This window comes from Neopelma chrysocephalum, unplaced genomic scaffold, assembly GCF_003984885.1.
Source record: "Neopelma chrysocephalum unplaced genomic scaffold, ASM398488v2 Primary Assembly neopelma1_61b, whole genome shotgun sequence".
In the NCBI taxonomy this organism is placed as follows: domain Eukaryota; kingdom Metazoa; phylum Chordata; class Aves; order Passeriformes; family Pipridae; genus Neopelma; species Neopelma chrysocephalum.
The window spans coordinates 11,852,093-11,872,694 of NW_020897717.1; the positions used below are offsets into that span (position 1 = coordinate 11,852,093).

Sequence of the window (20,602 nt, forward strand, 5' to 3'; positions counted from 1 at the left end):
TTCCTTTCTTCCTTCCTTCTTTCTATTTCTTTTGCTGCTGCCTAACTTTATAGTTTAGCTTTCAAGGCAACTCCATAATAATTTCTTTCTTGTATTCTGGAAAATAAAATTAATTTAGACAGAAAGACAGTTAAGTCTTTCTCTCTATATTGAAATGATAAACATGAAAAGACAAAAGTGGATATTCTGTAGCATGGAGTAAATACAGGATTAGAGGTGGAAGCAATACAGACTATAAAAACCCCTCAAATATTTTCTTTGCTAATGTTCATTAAAATAATATTTGTTTTCTTATGATTTTTTTCTTTCTTTATATGTGACCATTGATTATAAATATAAGAAAATGATTGGGAGGAAACTAAATGATAGAGTGTTAGAAATGCAAAATGATTCAAAATATTAATGTAATGCTAAGGATGACTGGGTAACAAATGGTACATTTGCCAGTATGCTTGACCTGACACAATTAATATTCCAGGTCATGCTTGGGTTTCCATGATGGAAGGTCTGAGGCAGAGAATTCTAGGGGAAAATATATCTATTGTATAACTCATTTCTCTCTCTCTTTTTTTTTTTATTTTTTTCTTATTTTCCCTGAAGAGTCAGAACCATAGTCTTAAAAAAAAATATATCTGTGCTTTCACACCTCATTTGCCATATTCACCACTGGGCCACCATTCACCAGAAGGGCCTGATGCAAGGAGGTCAGTAAGAAGCTATTAGCGGAGTCCCCTCCTGAGATTTCTTTGGTCTTATTGAGGTGGAAGTTAGCATGACAGTATTGCAAATAACTCACTTGTAAGTTTTTAACAGTTAGCACAGATTTCCCCATAGTGTTTGTCACTTTAGAAAATTATTCCTGGAAAAGAAATCCCAAAAGCTGGCTTTGACAGAGTCCTGAGTGTTGAAGAGCATGGTACAGAAAAATGTCATTCTCCCTGAGACAAGAGCTACTTTTTGTAATCTATGATAATATTTTGGAGGGTTACATATTTTCTTATGAACTAAAGGTGGGGAAAATATTGAAATCATAGTTTGAGGTAATATCTCAAGACAGATACTTTTCTACTATTGAAAAAGCAGTATTAAATGCAATGGTTTTGTAGTTGAGAGAATATTGTATTAAAGTAGGGAAAAAATTAAGTAATACTTTTCATACATTGCACTTGTCTCAAGAAGATATGCAAATGTATTAAGTACCAAAGGCTTTGTTCCTCCAGATTCTTAGATTTCTGCAGACTGCCAGCTACCTGCAGAGGATAGAGTGAATAGGACATTCATCACCACACTGCACATGTGCAAGAAATTCCAAAATTCAGATTAAGATTTGCAGAGATATTTTAGTGGAAGCAATTTTTCCAGAGGTTAATCTGAACTGGAAAGTAGAATCCAACTCCTCCTCTTGTCTCTCCTACCAAACTTTGCAAATTTTACATTTAGGCTTACCCTTACCACAAACCTTGGGGAATTTAGAATAAATTAGTATTAACTTTATCTGTCTAGATACTAATTCTGCTGATTGCTCTGCTGTCTTGTTGAATACTTAAACATATAAAATTGAAATGTAAAATAATTAACAAGGATTGCTTGAAAAATTATTATTTAAAGATGTGCTTCATAATCAATTTTGACCCATATCTTACAGTTGCAACCGTAGAAGAAGCAAGAAAGTTTCCAGCTGGGCTTTCTAAACTCCAAATTCATTTTCATAGTTGATATACTATCTGTATGTGTTTAATCTGAGAGTAGGTAAAAAAAGAGCAACAAAAGATGACTCTTTGTTAAGACACCTTTTCAGCAATAATAAATCAAAAGACACTGAATGAATGGATTTCCACATCTCTTATAGCTAATTTTGGTTTCATTAAAAGTGCTAAAAGCCAATTCTATTAGTGCATCTTGAGATATTCAGTAGCATTTCACAGTGTTTGAACCTTTTATGAACTATAGCTTTTTATTACTGCCAAACATTTAATCGGAGGAACACAAAGTAGAATATACACAGTATCTCAATATAGATTGCAAAATGCAGTTTCAGAAAGCCACTATACTCATGAAGATATGTACTATCTCTCAATGTGACTAAAAGAAGCAACACCATTTCTTGGGGCCCAGACAGTGCATCAATTTAAAGTTATTGCATGTAATTCTTCAGTGGAAAAACATTTAAATTATTTAAGATGTATTTTTTCACTTTGGAGAAACAAAACCAAAAACCAAACCTGAGCTATGTAGATTGAAATAATCTAGTATTTTTTTTGTTAAAAAAAATGAAAAGATTTCCTCCCTTTTTAAGCTTGTTGGCTTAAAAAGGCATGTAAGTTTTGGACAGGTTCAACCCTGGTCAGGATTTGCTACTGATCAACAAATCCATGCCTGCCAACTCCAGAGAGTCGTTACCATGCCATAGTTGTTTGTTACGGATCACCCTGATTCTCAGTTATGCACATGAGATGTTTTTCTTCTGGATAATGTTTACATTTTCAGTGACATTGTCAGAATGTAGGCAGATCCAATGGCCATGGTGGGACTAATGAGTGAAGGGATATAATGACCATGGCATAAAGATGGTTTGTGTTACTTCAGCATGGAATCTAGTTTGTATGAATCTAATACATATTCAATTTGTATGGAACTTGCATTGACTGTGGCATTTTATATTTGAGAGAACTTGTGTAACACATATATAGTGTAAATGCATTCAATAATTGGAGGACAGTGCAATAGAGTCAAGACAACATATGGAACTTTGTGTTTATGTAGCACTTACAGATCACCAAGTATTCACAAGCAAAACCCAACTGATAAGAAAATTGCAATTTGATTGTGTATGAAACACTGAAAAAATACTAACAGCATTAGGAGGATCTGTAACTTTATGGGGTATTTATGTGAGTAAGAGCCAGACTTGCAGAACCAAAGATTAAGATGCAGCTGGACTTTACAGATCACACAGATGGACCTGCAATTTCACATTCACTCCAGTGATTCTGCTTGCCTGCTGTTTGAAGCATGGATCCCTGCCATTTTAGTTTGGCATCCTGAAGAGCTGAATGAACAACCAGTGGTTGCTTGGCATACATACATATATGTTTCTACCACTTATCTCTATTCATGTCCTCTTTCCCATTATACATTTAGGCCATTAGTATAATAGTTTATAGGGTTTGCACTAAGAGGGGAACATACAACAGAGGACCAAAATAAATCGTCATTAGAGCCAGATCACTCACAGAGTTAAGACTATAGCCCATAAAATTTTGAATAGCCCAAAAGTATTTTGAATAAGCTATCATCTCTGAATATTCTAGTGCATTAAACACTATGTTTTATATATGCCTTATTTAACTGTTTTGACACAAGAAACTGGAACTTCCCAGTAGGATATATTAATGAAAAATGCATTAGAGCTAATTGGGAAGTGTTCAATCCTCTCAGCCTCAAGAGATTAATACTTTATGAGGAGGCTAACGCCCTACATAGTTTTCTCATGGGTCCTCTGTAGCGTTCCAAAGGAGCAATACAAGATTTTAAACATTTACTCTTTTCCATAACTTTTCCTGCATCATGAAACTGATTTCCCTATTTTTATTCAATATTTCTTAGCAATTAGAATTAGGATAAAAGCAAAGGATAATATATTTTAACTGAGAAAATCTACTTTAAAAGTCTTAAGAATACTCTGAGTATACTGTTGTAGAAAATATAATTATCCTTAAAGAAACTCGTATCTTTAAATTAATTTTTGCCAGGTGTATTTTAAGCATATGTTATCTGTTTTATAGAAGATTTAGTGGCTTTGTGCAATATGGAATAGGAATTCTCATGTTTAACAGCTCATAATTAATTCAGTAAACTCACATATGTCTGTTTGGGAATTGTTTATATACAACTGATAAAATGCCTACATTTATAGGAATGATTTGGGAACAGTCTGTCACATAATTTTGACTTGCCAAATATTCACAGATTGCTAATTAGGTAGATTACTAGATCAGAATTTGAAATGTGTACTTTGTATTAGTCATTGTTATATTAGATCACACTAGTGATTCATTAATGATGTATCCTGAAAAAAATGAAATATCAAATTCAATGAAGAATGAATCTTTCAATTTAATTCACAATTCAGAAATTCTTGTGCTAAATTTTGGGATTTTACAAGTTTTATGCTATTAAAACTAAACACATTTGAATAGTTATAGGAATTTATTGTGGACATTTTGTTGGGGGAAAAAAGTGAATATTGAGTTTTGGTATTCCATAAATTTTCTTCTGTTTCTCCTTAACTAAAAATGCTGCAGGTGCCACTGTCTATTTTTGTTCCTATTGCGTATTAGAATCTAAATAAGTTGAAGTTGAAGGTAACCCCATCTTCTGCTCAGATTGCAGGCATCTACAATTCGCCATTCAGAAAATCCCCAGACCCAATGGAACTGCTGCTACGGAATTCAAAGCCACTGAGCCACAGAAGGAAGCAAGTGAAGAGTCCCGTTGCCTATGAGCTCTATGACTGGCCAACTTGTAAGAAGCCCCCAGCTTTCGCCACAGCACTGCCTCTGCCACCTATTGGCAGACAGAAACCTCAGGTAACATTTTTCGGTGTCTCTGAGGCAGCTTTTGTTCATATATTTTATCATAGATTATCTCAAGTTAAATCATCAGGTCCAAAAATCCCCTTTGTGGATTTGTTGTTTTTGGGGTATTTTTGTTATATATATCTAGTGCTTGCATTTAGGATAAAAAGTCTTTGAACAGAGATTTGACTTAAAGAAATCTAGGTGATATTTAAAAACAGGGAAATGTGATTCTTTAGATGTTGCTTTTGTCCTTTGGGGAAAAAAGTGTAATTTCTGATATTTCAAAGGTATGGCCTCATATAATTGAGTATCAATTTTATGATTCATTAGAGTTAGAAATCATAATTTCCAATTTTAAATCATTAAAAAATAGGAGAAACAAAAGGTAATAGGACAAATTAACCAGTTGTAATAAATTTTTCCTCAGTTTGCAATTGTTTCCCATAAGAAGACTAAGAGAGGTGCTCTCAGTTCAAAATAGTTCCTGCTCTTTTTGTCCACTAAGTCTGTGACAGCTTTAATTACAAAAATTTCTACATTTTGTTCTCCATCACAGCCAAGTTGCCCAGCTTGCGTTCTTAACTGTCATGGTCTCAATTTTAATTTCAGTTATGTCAGCATGTGTTGCAGATAGCTTTTTTTCCCTGTTCTATAAAGTAATGGACATCTCTGAGATAATGCATCAAAGTGAACGTCTCACAAGTTGGCAAAACAGCTTTTGTCACCTTATAATCAAAACCTGCTAGGAATGTGCCCAATATACACAGCAGAAAACTTTTGAAACCTTTATGCTCCTCAGGCAAGCAGCGACAAGACAAGAGGGCATAGCCTCAAACTGTGCCAGGGGGGGTTCAGGTGGGATATCAGGAAGAACTTTTTCACTGAAAGGGTGGTCAGGCATTGGAATGGGCTGCCCAAGGAGGTGATGGAGTCACCATCCCTGGAAGTGCTCAAGAAATGAGTGGACGTGGCACTTAGTGTTATGGTTAAGTTGATAAGGTGGTGTTCAGTCAAAGGTTGGACTCAATGATCTTGGAGGTCTTTTCCAATCTTTATGATTCTGTGATTCTAAGAAGTTGCAGGCCTGTGAGAATACCTCTGGAGAAGTAGAGGTGAGCTGCACAGAGATCCACACTGCAGAGCAGTTCTCTGCCTTTGTCCTTCCCTCCTTATGTTCCCCCTAGCTTGACTACTTGAGCTTCTTCATAGAATGAATTTTTTGACTCACTTCAGAATCGAGACAAAGTGTGAGCCACTAAGCAGTTTGGGTGATCAGGGAGTTTGGAGCTGAGATAAATATGACATTATAGCTTTACCTTCTGGGACCAAAGGGGCTGTGACAGTCCTTGAGCAGGACGTGACTGAATGCATTGTCTCTCAGGACGGAAGGAAAGATTTTGCCTAGTGGGCATGGTACAGGAATCATGCTTTTAGATAATTAAGTAGCTCGAGAGTTTTCCATTGTTAAGGTGCTCTTGCAAAACTGCTTTACTGTGTACAAAGTATCTTACAAGCTTCTGTTCGGATTTGGAATATTTTACAGACCTTTCTAAGTTCAGATGCACGCACAGCAGTCTTGCACAGATAGCCTTTTAGAACAAACCAGAAGAGTTCTGTTTATTTTCCGCACCTCAAAGAGGGAATTTACTATATAATACTTTAATCCTTTCAGCACCCTGGGATGTACACTGTGGGGTAAATTTTCAAAGCACAGCGCGTGGATTTAGCTGCGCGACTCTTATTGATGTTAATGGGAGTCACACGGCTAAATCCCTGCACAACACTTTGACAATTTAGGGTTGTATGTCTAAGAAAAGGACACTGGTTTGAGCTGATGAAACAGCTGGAAATGAAAACCCATCAGAACACACCATCCTGAAAGTTGTCTGGTGTGACAATAAGAAATTTAATTACTAGATATACTTGTGTCCTAGTTCTCTGTGGTAACACTTTCTGGCACCAAGCTTCTTTTTCTAATATCGATCTGGCTCACTCTGAATCACTAGTTACTTTCAGGTATCTAAAATTTTTATTGCTTATATGTTTGGATATTTTTTGTGAGGATGTCAATTGTATATGTTTAAAAGAAAAAACCAAGCTATCTTCTAGTTTTCTCTTAGGGAAATGGATATGTAGCATTTTATAGGTAAGCTCTGTGTGTATAAGATAGTGCATTTAAAAGAAAAGTTTTAATAATGCTTATACATTGGTTAGATCTATCATTTTTATTACTGAGTTCACTAGAATTACAGTTTCATGGAAACACTGATAATGCTAAAATTAGTCATGTATTCATTAAAAAGCATTAATAACAAAAAGCACATTACCATTTTTAGGAGATTTTTTGCATGCTATTAGGTATTCTGGAATGGAGAACAATGAAGAATGCATAATTTCATGAAGATCATATTTTTTATCATGAGTTCCTGATTTTATGGTAAAGTAGTAAGAATGCTGATCTGCTAACCTTTATTTGGCAGACCAATTGCTATTAAGAAGATTTATGCTACTCACTACAAATTCCAAATAGAGCTTTCAGGGTGCACACTGTTGGTTGCCTCCTTTCCTTCCTTTCCTAGCCTGACCTCCCCAGCAAGATTTCCATTTTGAAGCAGGATGCCCGAAATGCTTGCAAACATTGTCAATTTGAAAACATTTTTAAGCACCATTCTACTGCAGTTTCCACAAATGTTGAAATTCATCTTGTAAAATTAAAATAGATAAATGGATTTTTTAGACGTCTTGTCATTTAAGATACATTCCTTGAGTACCTATTGCTAGGTAAGTTTCTTCAAAGAGATTAATCAGAGAAATGGATAATTGTGCAGGGAATGTTTAGAATTATGTCAGTATTCTAATATATATACCCTGCTTTCATTAGTGATGACACAGCTTTGTTTGAGAGACCTTTGCTTAGTTACACTCTTTCCCCTCTCCTTCCATTAGTAGTTTCATTTGAACTATGGACTGATGGTTTGTTTTTTTTTTCATCTAACCCCTAATTAGGTCTTAGAAATTAAAGATGGAGAAAAACCCTTGCTTGGATGTCTGATTTGGCCCTTACTCTGGCGGAATATGAGTCAATATTTTACAGTGAAGAAAAGATGCAATTTTCTGAAAGACTACATTTAAAAGCAAACATATTTATCTTAATATTGTTTGATAATAGTACTTTTCTTTCCTTTCTTCTTTCCTCCATATATCCACTTAATGCAAACATCTTGCAATAAAGAGCCTTCCTTTTTAATAATAAATTTTAAACTTTTTTATAACTTGATCATCAGATTATGTATTACTAGGTAGTGCTATTACTAGGTTTAGTGACCTTTCTAGTATTGATTATTCTCACAGGAGGTAACACTTTTCATTCTGTTTTTAAAGACTTATTGTATTCTTTTTAAATGAATGTGTCTTTTCACCCAGACTTAGAAAGCAGAAGCAAGAGGATATCTGCAAGAAGTGTAAATATTATGCTTATTTACTTACTGGGGCCTTTTAAAAGATCTCAAAATCTTGATGCTGTGCCTTTAAAAAGTAAAGTTCCAATAAAAATCCATTAACTACTTTCAAATATAGCAATCCTCCTGTCCAGCTGTGAAAAGTACTAGATGATACTTATTTGCCATTTGTGTTATTTACGGTCCATGACTTTTATGGTAACTGGTTCCTATTATTGGTTTCTATTAATGTAAAACATAAGTGAACATAAATGAGGCGTGAATCATTTCTTTTTATTAGCCCCACAGTCTTCACTCAGTGCTTGCAGTAACTCCAGCTGTGACTTGTTAGTGATAACCTATTTAAAGAAGGATATCTTTAAGAATGAAGGCTGTGATTAGAATTCTTTGTCTGGTCATAGTTTCAGAAGGTTTCACTAGTTCATTGCAAGATCAACAATGATGAAAATAAAAATTAATTAGTAATACTTCTAAATCCAGGGTTGCCACTAAACTGTCCTGAGTGTAACATGCACTAATTATACTCCTAGTAAGTTCTTACAGGTTAATACTTAAAGCAAGATATATAGGATATGTCACTTCAGCAGCACAGGAGAGGACTTCCTGCTGCTATTTATCCATGTTGTTAAATGCCAGATGCTGATATAACCAGTTATTAAACAATATACTCTGGAAAAAGACATATATGTGTATTTTTTAAGATTAATGAAATTAATGTGGAATTAGACTTTTCAAAAATGGACTATAGATCTGTATTACTGAAGTAATTAGATTGAATTGTATTAGAAGAATTATATCTTAAGTAATGTATTAAGTTCCCTTACATGTAGCTTTATACTTAAATTGAAAAGAGTGTGTTCTTTAAGGTCAAATATTATTTGTCCTGTGGAAAGAAAAAGACGTAAGCTATCTGCTTAAGCAGAATCTAGATACAGTTAATACTTGTGTATCAGATTTTATTTCACTGATATTTTTTTCTAAGGAAAAACTTAAGTTTTTCTAACCAATTCTAACAATATATTGTTTTAAAACATTAAGTGTTTATTAGTAGCTAAATAAATTTGTGGTGCACGTTTCTCATTCTCTCTTTGGAGCTCCAGAGTATCTTATCAACCTCTGTGTTATCTGTAAGCCTCTATCAAAATGAACTGCTTTAATTATTTTGGAAGAAAAGTCTCACTACACTTCCCAGACATTCTGTGTCTTCTTTCATCAGTGATGTGCCACGAATAAAAGACGAAAAGAAAAGAACTGTAACCCCACAATAAAACACTTTACATTATCCTACACCTTTCAGGGGCCTTTCCGCGATACCGCTGAAGTATTGTGGCAGCGCTACAAACCTTTAGAACCAACCTTGCGAGTGGCAGAATCAATCAATTCACCACTGGAGAAGGCCAGAGAGGGAATAAAAAGGGAGGAATGGAGAAATCCTATACATGACAATGAGTAAGTTCTTTGTTTTTTTCTTACATTGTTATGAGAATGTTTTCTTTATTCCATTGCTTTCAGAAACCTTTCATGCCTGACAAAATGAAATGTCAAACCTGACAGCTTACTAGCAAACATTCTATGTTCATACTTCTAAATTCTGTGTCCTCAGATTATAAACTGCTTAGGGCAGAGACCCTATCTTGTAATTGTGTGACATGTGCCATCCATATCTATGAATCTGTAGAAGAACTTGTAATAATAATATGTGATGCAACAGATGCGTTTAATGGGAAATAAGAAAACAAATGCAAATTCTGTTTTGCCACATACGCCTTGCCAAGGAAAAAATACTGTTTCAATCTTCATATTCAGGAAGCTTACTGGTTTTGGGAGGAAAAAAAATGGTGTTGCATGCCAATGAGACTTGTTTTCTCTCCCACTAGAGTACCACAGCTCACTTGGAAGGGGAGGGAACATATGTCACACATGTTAGAACATGATACAAAAACTGTAATCATCTTTGAAGCAGATTGATTTCCTAAGCCATAGCATCTGTAATAGTGTCAGACAGGCCAATTCTTTTCCATAAAATCCCAAATACAGGCATAATCCATCCCAAAAGATTAAAGCTTCTATCCCAAAAGACTTAAGGCTATTGCCAAAATTTTCCCAATTTTTTCTTTAATCATGATGGAACTCTTTTGTCCAATCATAATAACAGCCTGTTAAATCACCTTCTCTGGCTTTGTAGTTAAAAAAATTATGTTTTGTCAACTTTTCCCTTGAATTCACTGCTCTTGGCAATCCTTTGGCCCTTTAATACCAGAATTCAGGACAGAAAGGAACCACTTTTCCTCATGAGCAGCCTGTGATCCAGTGATTCACTGGCACAAGATGCTTTGATCTGTTTCATGCTTTTTTGTCAGCTCCGTATTGCTAAGTGTCAGCTTCAGGACTGGGACTTAAGAATGCCAGAAACAATTGGGTTTATATGGTTTACCTTCTACGTTTTTACTGGAGCATAATTTTCCCCAATTTAATATTAATAGTGTCTTTGAATGAAAATTCTACTAAAAAATAGTTTTGAAAGAAAAAAAATCTCTTGATTTGGCTACTTTTTCACTTCCAGACAATGTTTTTTGCTTGCGGCATTTTGGGGTTTTTTTAATATTTGGTGTCAAAACTTAGCTATAACACTTCTTATTCCTTTCATACCAAAACCATAACTGAGTGCACTTACAAGTAAAAGTGTACTTTCTTTTTCTATTCCTCTCTGTATTCTTTCATGTAGTGGGGTGAGGAGGAAGCAGTTTAACTTTCACATCTCAGCTTAAATCTGTGCTTTTTTTTTTCATTTTTATATCTAGGTTCTGCCAGTGACATTTAAAAGAACTCCAAGCACTAGGTAGTAATTAATGTTCTCATTTGAAGTGGGTTTTTTTCACTGAATAAGTTTTGACTTATGCATTCTAAGGGAGGATGGATGATGTCTTCCACTTATAGGCGTGACTATATTGCCCAGTCTTTATTTGGTGAGGTTTACCCCAGACATCACTGTGTCAACAGTTTCAGAAGGTCAGATCTTGTAATAAATACTTCACCGACTCTTCAATAAGTGAATTGTGAAACTTTGGTCTTGTACAGTTTAAATTTGGAGCCTCCAACTTTGACAGATTTTACATGATATGTGGTCTTTATTTACCCTATGGGTAAGGAAGCATTTAATGCCATCCTTAATGCACAGAAGCAATGTCCTAACAATCAATGATTCTCAGCTTCATGCACACTAAATGCATGGTGTATTATACATTTTCAGGCTGCGATCATTCCGTTTGTGCTTCATATTCAATCAACCATGCAAGGGTCACATCTGTAACCTTGAAAAGGTGATGACAGAGTTGCAGGTCATCATCAGGACTAATGCTCCCTAGTAATGCTGCAGCTGCTGTGTAGGATGTTGGTCTCCAGGGAGTAGTCAGCAAAGGGTTACTCAGATTCTACAGTAGTTTTTTCTCAGCAGTGTCTATTATGAATTGACAAATTCCTGTCTTTTTCTATGTAATTGTGTACTTTGGGACTTTATTTCTTCCTGGTAGTGCTTCCTATGCTGATTATTCTTCTGTTTTAGAAAATAAGGAGAGAATGAGCAGCAAAAGTATGTGGCATTTGTTGAGAAAGCTTGTGTTTGCATAACATGACAAACTAAATCCTCGATATGTATGTTTCCAGAGTGAGTATTGTCAGAAAGATTGTTGACGTGTATCTGCAATTTTCAACAACATTCAGAATTCCCACACGCCTCTGTTTATCAGAGTTCTTTAAAGTGGTTGTTTATAGGACAATAGTATGAGTGTTGCAAGCTCAGAGGAACTTCTTGCTTCGGATAAAATGCAGAAAAATTTGAAAAAGCTGTGAGAGTTTGAGGTAGGCAGAAGTAGTACAAACGAAACCAAGAGAGAATGCTGTGCTTACATAAAGCAACTGCTGGAATTTCCTATTCTGTAATGAAAGAGCAACTGGGTAATCTAGCCTAATAAGAATGATTCCTTTTTCTCGTGTAATTGAAGCTGCTACTGCCTTATTGTGCTATTTTTCATACAAATGAAGTGATTTCCCCCTCCGCTTGGATAGGAATGACAATTGTACTCCTTCGGGATGGCCACTTAATAAACTAGTGTCTAGTTTGAGACACCAACTGCTGGATCCGGCAGATTTAGATCACTAAGCATGAAAAGTTCTTTACTCAGTTGCGTGCAGCTGCATGCTGGCCTAATTTTCCAGAGAACAAAAATGTAAATTATTTTCATTAACTTTGCTGAAATCTGTCTCATGTAATATGCCTCATGCTTCAAAGTATACTGTTAAACATCTTTATGAAGTCAACAAACATCAGAATGAGATGCAATGTGGTAATAGCAATAGTATAAGGCTTAGGTTTCCTGATTTATTGTAGTCTTCTGGTGTGACATGAGGCACGTCATCTCAGCTTCTGGTTATGTCCGTGCTCAGCGCTGTACTGGAGATACAGAACCTAGTCCTGATCACTCGTTCACTCATGTGCAGCAGAGTGCAATGTTTGCACACCCTCCCTCTCACATGCTGGGTGAATATTGCAGCACCAAGCTCCTCATGGGCTTGCTTTCAGCAAGACCGTGCTTTCCTTTAGAAGCAGCTTAGGTGCTTCTGTGCTACTCAGTGCTGTGCATGAAAGGTATTTACAGGGACATTTACAGTGACCTAAATAAGCTCTGTACTTGGAGAGCGACAGTGTTATAAGCTGCCTGGTATTAATGGTAAGAAAATTTAAAAAGCAAGTGACTTTAAGATTTAGGAATTTAAAAAGTCTTGTAATTTCTAGAGTTATAAAATCTTTTACTGTATTTCTGACAGCTGCAGTGAAAATGGCTACTACATTTTAAGTCATACAAATACAACACATCTGAAAACTTTTTTCAAATTATACTTAGTTTTTCGTATGCTTTGCAACTTCAGCAATTTGCATATTTTCCGGACTGTTATTGTATTATGATAAACAGGGATTATCATATATTTTCAGATAATGTTTTCTTAACAATTCAACTTCTATTTGTAACTCTTCCATTTATTTTAATTACTAGCACAGTGTGCAACATTTATTAATCAGCAGAGTCTTTTTAAGTTAAAATACTAAATTAGCTAACCCCATTAACACAGAATACTCCAAACAAGCAGTAATAGGAGAGGTAGTTACTGTGCAAATCGTATTATACATGCGGGTGCTCTAGGGCACAGTTAAGCATGATTACCCTCTTTTGATCCAGTATTCCTCTGCTTCTTCCAGCTAATTTCCACTGGAAATTTACAAAGTAGCGCCTTCATTTTTCCATCTTAATTTTTCTAATGAAGTTCTGGTACTTTATAACACTGGGGATGCAGATAATAAGTCTGTGTATAATTAAGAAGTTCCAGAATTTGCTGCAGAAGAGATCTCTTTTACTTCCTAAAAGAACCAGACTATGGTTTTATTTTCCACTTTACATTATCACAGACAGGGGTTAAATTAAAACAGCCAGAGGATTCTTACATTTACTGACGTTACGATAAAAGTGATTGATAGTTTATTGAAAAGGTATGTATTTAGTATATTACCAGAAACAGTATTTGTAATAATGCACCCAAGTAAGTTTCTTATGGCAAAAAGAGTGCACTAAAGATAATGTGACTAGATATGTTAAGTAAAATGTTCTGTCTTTATTTTTGTATCTAACACTTTGATTTTAATATGCACTCATTATAAACTAAATAATGGCTGACTTGCTGCAATTGTTTTGCTACGGAAAACCATTATGCTTCTTTCTTTGTACCCTGAGTGAAAAATTGCTTCAGGTATAATCCAAATTTGAAAGCTTAAAATTAATTTCATGTTTTATTAAAGAAAAAAAGAAGAAGATAAAGTATTCCCAGATTCCCGGTAGAGAAACATGGTTTGTGTGGAGCTAATTGTTCATGGAGTTCTTTAAAGGGAGATGAAATTGTTTGATTTGAATTAAATCAAGACAACAAGGAATTGAATTGCTATTGTGTAGAAACACTTTAGATAAAAATTTAACAACACTGTCCCACAGAGAGTTAATATTTTGGTGGTATTTTTACTTCTAAATTATAAAAATGTACAGTACCAACAAATGTGAAAGTTTGAAAAACCACATAAGCAGTATTCAGGGGTTTATATTCTTACTGTGCCCTGGTAGTGTAGCATGTGTGGCAGTCTAGCAGTAGATCTGACAGTTCTTTCTCAGAAGCCTGAGTATGTTTTGAAGCATTTCTGGAAACGGGATTACATGCTTGCGCTGCTAGAATGCTGGGATCTTGCCTCTTGGGCAGGTTCAGAGAATGCACTGAAGGACCACTCTGTTCTTTTGCTGCCCTTTAAATTCAAGAAAAAGTTACTGCCTCTATACTGTGTCCCACTGGTAGTTACCATGCAGTGTTGGGACACTGCTGCCCAGCAGTGAATGATGGACCTGACAAATCCTCCTCCCTGTTTGTGCTGCTGTGCTCTCCTCTCACATTGCTGTAAAATCTGGAAACCAGTAACTGCTCCTGCTTCTGTCATCTCTGTCAATCCAGCTGGAAAGCCTTCAGCGTCAAACGGGCCTCTTCCATCTCCTGTGACAATAGTAAGAGAGATTGCAATAAAAGAGACAGAATAGAGGGAAGAAATGGTAGGTGAGGAATGCAAGAAGAGAAATCACGGAAGGAGGCATGTTAACATGTTGGGGGGAAAAAAGGATTAGAAAGAGGAAGTTAATAGTAGAAGGAAGGTGCAGGACAGGATTAGTGAAGGGAGAGATAAAGTAATTTTTGTTTTTGTTAACAACAAATATCAAGGGTGTCTTTGAAATCTAAATACATACCACTAGCAGCTGTCAGGTCCTCAATTGGCTACTAAGTGAGGGTTTCTAGATCTTTTTATGCTAATTAGGTTCAATATAGTGTGGTCCTGGCAACAGTGCAGCTGGCCTTCATTACCAGTGACACTGCCAGCCTTGGTCCTGGTCCTCCTCCCTCAGGTTGTGAATGTGTAATACTGCAATTTGTAGAACCTGAGATAGTTTCTCATTTTTGGTTCCAACTCTTTCCCTCTGTTTTGAATGTATTCTTCGGCACACATCTCATTCAGGCTGTTGTGATATTTAAAAATAAAATAATTTTTAATTTTTAAATTTATTTCTCCAGGGAAAGTTCACCTCCCACTGAATCATCAACTTTTGGGAAGGCTCAGCTTATACTGACTGTGTTTTATGGCATGATAAAATATCTGTGTGGGATTTAATTCTTCTTTGATCCTGCTGCTTCTGTCTCTGTCATGTGTAATGAAAATCTGTAAGAATTTCTGAATTTTCATCTAAATCACAAGGAAAAGCTGAAACCCAAATGAAGGCATAATGAGTGAACCTTTGTAGGAAAGAAAACTATTGAAATCTAAACTTGTGCAGTTGATAATGATATCATAATATTGTCTGGATTTAATTTTCTTCTCTTTCCATCACTCTATTCTGTCACAATCAGACCACATACTGTCATTAATTTTGGGAAAAGCTGTGTCAGGTTTATACACAGAGCTAGAGAACATAATACCATTATTGAAATGTTTTGCAGTGCTATTGTTTTTTACTATTATTATTGGTTGTGGGGGTATAACGACTTTTGTATGACTCCCATTAATTTGGTTACCCTGCTTAACACGAAAAATTGTTTAAATTTTTTTAATTAATTATTCACATAGAGTAATGAAAAGTCTCACTTACTTTAAACAGACATTGAATTTACAAGCATATGATCCTTTCTTGTAGTTAGAGCATTATTGCTATAAGACTCTTCCCACCTGACTGACAGCAGAATTATAAACAGAAGAAAAAGCTTCTACTTGATACCATTACACCCTATTATAATGTTTTTTATTTAAATTTTAATATTTTTTACAGTTCAGTGTTCTTCCTTTCATTCCTTTATTTTTTTTTTTTACTCAGCCACAGAATGCATTCCAGACTGTGTGGCACATATTCCAGTTAATGATCTTAGAGGAGATATGCAGCAGAATGCAGAAGAGTGCTTTTGTGCTAAAGTAAATGTAGAGCATACTGTTACTTGTGTCTCAAAGTGTTAAAATGTTTTATTTTTTTGTTCAGAATGATAGTAGAACATACATTACTCTGAGTATTTGTTTGCCAAAAAGACAAAGATTAACTGATCCACAATAAAATCAAAACATCTATGTAGAAAATTTTACAGGGAAAACTATAATAATTTAAATCTACTTTCCTCAAATTTTTTTTACCATTTTGTGTGTAAATTTTACAGACATGGTTTTCATATTAAATTATGAATGCTATGGCTCAACTAAATTCTATGCATATATGGGCAAATCCCTAAACTGCAAACCTTGTCTTCTCAGCTATCCAATCCCCTGAGAAAGCCAATTTTCTTTCATGTCTGAACAAAAGAAAAATGTACTATTAAAATGCAATTCAGAAGTGATAAAAACTGCAAGTGGAGCAGCCGGCTCACAGCACCTTCAATGTATTCTCTGGGACACTGGGGCCACATTAATTTTTGTGTGTGTGTGATGTCCATCCCATGTGCAAATTAGCATTACAAGTACCATAATCTGTCTTATGTGAGGGTGTCATTTCCCATGGGTATACACATGCTACTGTAGCTTTGTATTATTTAAAAGTCTGCTAACTCAGTGTTTTCCTTTTACTAACTTTACATGGTATTTGTTTGTGGCACTTGATAAAATAAATTGATACAGCTGATAAAATTCTAAATACTTTCTTTTTATGAACTACAAAGAAAGAAATGTAATTTAAGAAAACACTCTAACAGTTGCTGATGAATCAGTTAGTCAAAATAAATAATTTTCTGAATCTGTATCAGCTGAGAGACAAAGAAAGTTATTTTAATCCACACTTTATCAAGAACTTGGTTGACTCCCTAACTCTTATAGGCACTCTGGATTCTGAAAAACTTTTGACTGGGGAAACTTTCAACTGAAAAACTACACCTGTTGTCATGGCAGTTAAAGTGATATTTTAAACTTCTGAAGCATATATTTCTAATTTCACTGTATAATATCTTTCCTGCACTTCTAGAATAAAGAATGTATGTTGTTTTTTCAGAACACCAGCAACGATAAGCTTAATTCACGTTTTCCTTTATAGTAGAATTTACTTGTTCACTCTTGTGATTTTCTTGCAAACTAAAATAGATGTCACTAAGACATCTTTGTAGGGTGTTTTGCAGATCTTGCAGATCCTTTATATAAAAGACATTTTTCACTTCCCTTCATGCAGTTTGCTCTGGAAGCTACCCAGAAAACTTGTAGTTGTCCATGACACTTAGGGACATCCATCTGAAAAACTCTTCCAGCAGATAGCTGGAGCTTCACTGTTCACTGGCACTGTATAAGCAGGGAGTCCATCGTCAGTATGACCAAAATGAAAATATCCAACTCTGAACAACTGCTGATTATGACATAATTATAACTTAAGAGTAAAGTACACAATTTGAGAATTCTTGGCTTGGTGATCTGCCAATATGTGACAGACAATGTGAAAGCTTCTGTTTTGCTAAATGAGAGAATTCTGCTACATTTTAAATTCTAATTTAGAATTGCTAGATTTTGGTAAATATGGTTTATTTATCTTTGGTTAACAGATGTCAAAAGATGCATACCTGGTTTAAGGTACAGGGAGGATTCTTTATGGTGCAAGTCTGCCTTGGTTTATGCTTATACTGCTGGCATGCTTAAAATATTTCTGTCCTGAGGGAATGATCAGGTTAAGGTTGTGTGTTGGGAGCCTACATGACTTGCAGTGTGGATGCAAAGTTCTCCAAAAGTGATATCCATCCTTGTGCATGGTGAGTGCTTGCCACTGACAGGTGGCACAGACTGCACTGCCTGCTAAGGTTTGAGGGATCAAGATGCAGATCCCAGCAAATTGAACCCTGGTCATTCTTCACATCACACCAGTTGTTAGTGCAGATACAGAAAAAGTAATAATCTAGTAACGCAAGTGAATCAAGTTAGATCTTTGTACAGAAAGTCGTCATTTTATCCTGTTGAAACTCTATATCTCTTTGCTCCAAATTGAACTTGAAAGAAGCCACAGGAGAAATTGCAGTAATCCTCTCACAATACCAAGGGGAAACATTAAGAAAGTAGTGAAAAATAGCAGGAACGTGTCTCCACGTCATCTCTTGCAGCATTGTTATCCATTATTTACATTCATCCTGTGGCATCTAGAGAAGACCATAACTGATTTTTAAAATATTCTTGAATTTCAGATTCCTGCCATTTTCTTCATATCATAAAAATGAGAATGAGAAGTATGAGCCGTCACTTTGTAAGTCAGGCAAATATGTCCGAGAAGCTTATGGAACCAAACATTTCAGAGAAGTATATCCTAATAAGTGGATAGCAGACAAGGTAAGTCATTGCAAAAATCAAAGAATTATTTACTTTTTTAGATGGCTATTTTATTAGAACTAAGTGAATTTGAGTCTGATCCAGAGATCACAGAATCCAGTGGGATTCTTTCTAGCATGTTATAGAATCACATAGAGCTGATGAGATGTCAGATTTCGTTGACTCTCTGGTAAGTTCAGTTTGAGGAACTTTAACACCTGTTGTACCTACAAGATCAGGACTTAAGTGCCTGATTAAGTACAGCTTCAGTTATGTACGTTTTGCTAAGTTTTGTTCTATTTGTATTGCCTTTTATGATTTAAGAGAGATTGTATATTTACTCTTGAACATCAAGATAAAGCTTCAGGAAATGATGGAAAAACCAGACTAAAACAACAAAGTATTTTACTGCTTACATTCTTTGAAAAAATCTTGAAACTAGTGAATAGCTGTTTCTCTCTTAAGACCGTCTCATTAAGTTGCTTGCTTTGTCAGGAGCATCTCATATATTTCTGCAAGAGGTAGTTTTTCTCAGAACATGTTCTAACGTGACTTTGTGTGGTGTTTTGCATTGTGCTTATTTGCATTAGATATCATAATCACATTAAAATTTCCAAGTACAAGAAAGATAATGGACTTTGTGGCTTGGTGCTGCACTCTCTGCCAAGTTAATTAAGGGGACTACAGCATCTTTTGTAGGAGGAAAGGCTGAGACAGCTGGAACTCTTCAGTCTGGAAAGAGAAGGCTCAGAGGAGATCTTACTAAAGTGTATAAACATCTGATAGGAGGGAAAGAAGAAGAGGGAGTCCAGCTTCTTTCAGACTAAGTAGTGTCCAGTTACAGAACAAGAGGCAATGGACACAAGTGAAGTGCATGAAATTCCAGCTGAACACAAAAAACCACTTTTTAAAATTTTTTTTCATTTTTCTGTGAGTGTGACAGAGCACTGGCACAGGTGGCCCAAAGAGGTTGAAGTATCTCTATTCTTGGACATATCCACAGTCCTAGGCAACCTGCTTTAGCTGACTAGGGGGGCTGTAGGAGGATGATCTCAAGAGGTCTCTTCCAATGTCTACAATTCTGGGATTTTGTAAGATATGATTACATATTTCCCTGGAAGTAGCTTAGCCCCAGCAAATTCCAAAGAATCTTATTTTGAGAAGGAATATTTTTTTATAAAGAATTATTTCTCTAAATTTGAAGCTTTAAAAATGAGCTCAGAGTAAAATTTTGGTATTTTAACACGCATTAATTATATCTCATTGCGCATAGAGGTCAATGTTCAAACAAAAGATCTGAATTTGTCTTTCAAAAGCAGTGAGTGGAAGATATGACTGGCAGAAGTCCTACGGCATAAGTGTGGTATATAAAAAGGACCTAAATGTCTTATTGCTGGTACTCCTCTTGTCCTGTAAAGACTTCCTTTTCTAGTCCTTAGCAGTTCTTGATCAGGCTCAGATGATGATATAAAAAAAAGTAAAGATATTTATACTGTGTATCGTGACACATATATAAATTATGGGTTTCACTGAAAGAACTAAACTCACTTTACTTGTGATCTTGGATAGATATCAACCTAAATCTCTGGAGGTGAATAGCTGTATACATTAACCCAACATGACATACAGCCTTCCAACCCCAATTCTAAATCAATATGAAGCTTCCATTAGGAGCCGCTTACCCAAACAGAGAGATAAGAGGAGAAAAGAGCTATTTATGACCTACCTGCTGCTTTAATGGGTCATTATTATCAGGGAAAAAAACAAAAAGAAAACAAAAAATTCCACCTCCTCACTGCAATTTAATGGAAAAAGACCTATAGGCAGGTGTGAGGTCATACTTTCATAACTGTTAAATTTGATAGAACTCTGTTGCTTTTTTATTTCTAGACTATATGAAAACTTTGAATATATCAGTGGTATGAACAAAATTGTCCTGTTCTAATGAATCACAAAGCTAAAGGGCATGTAAGAAAATATTAGAAAAAAACAGATTTTTGCTTAACGCAAAAGAGGGCTCCATTTGCTGAATGGAACCCTACTTTGAGTTTCCCATGAGGTGATATTTTGTGGATGCAACTTCTGTTACAACGTGTGTAGCTGATAACCCTGCCATGATCTATGTTCCGCTTCTGACAGTCTTGTGCTAGACCAGGTTCTCTTATTGTTGCTGTTAA

The 20,602-nt window shown here is 35.4% G+C and overlaps 1 protein-coding gene across 2 annotated transcripts in view; it reads left to right on the plus strand.

The window, feature by feature from the left end:
• The window catches only part of SPATA17 (spermatogenesis associated 17), an 87,440-nt gene that overhangs the window by 50,258 nt on the left and 16,580 nt on the right, over positions 1-20,602 (plus strand). For both annotated transcript variants that reach the window (XM_027681871.1, XM_027681872.1), the window contains 3 exons: positions 4,386-4,589; positions 9,336-9,487; positions 18,305-18,446. In XM_027681871.1, coding sequence (XP_027537672.1) covers positions 4,386-4,589; positions 9,336-9,487; positions 18,305-18,446 — 498 coding nt within the window. The remainder of the gene's footprint in view (positions 1-4,385; positions 4,590-9,335; positions 9,488-18,304; positions 18,447-20,602) is intronic.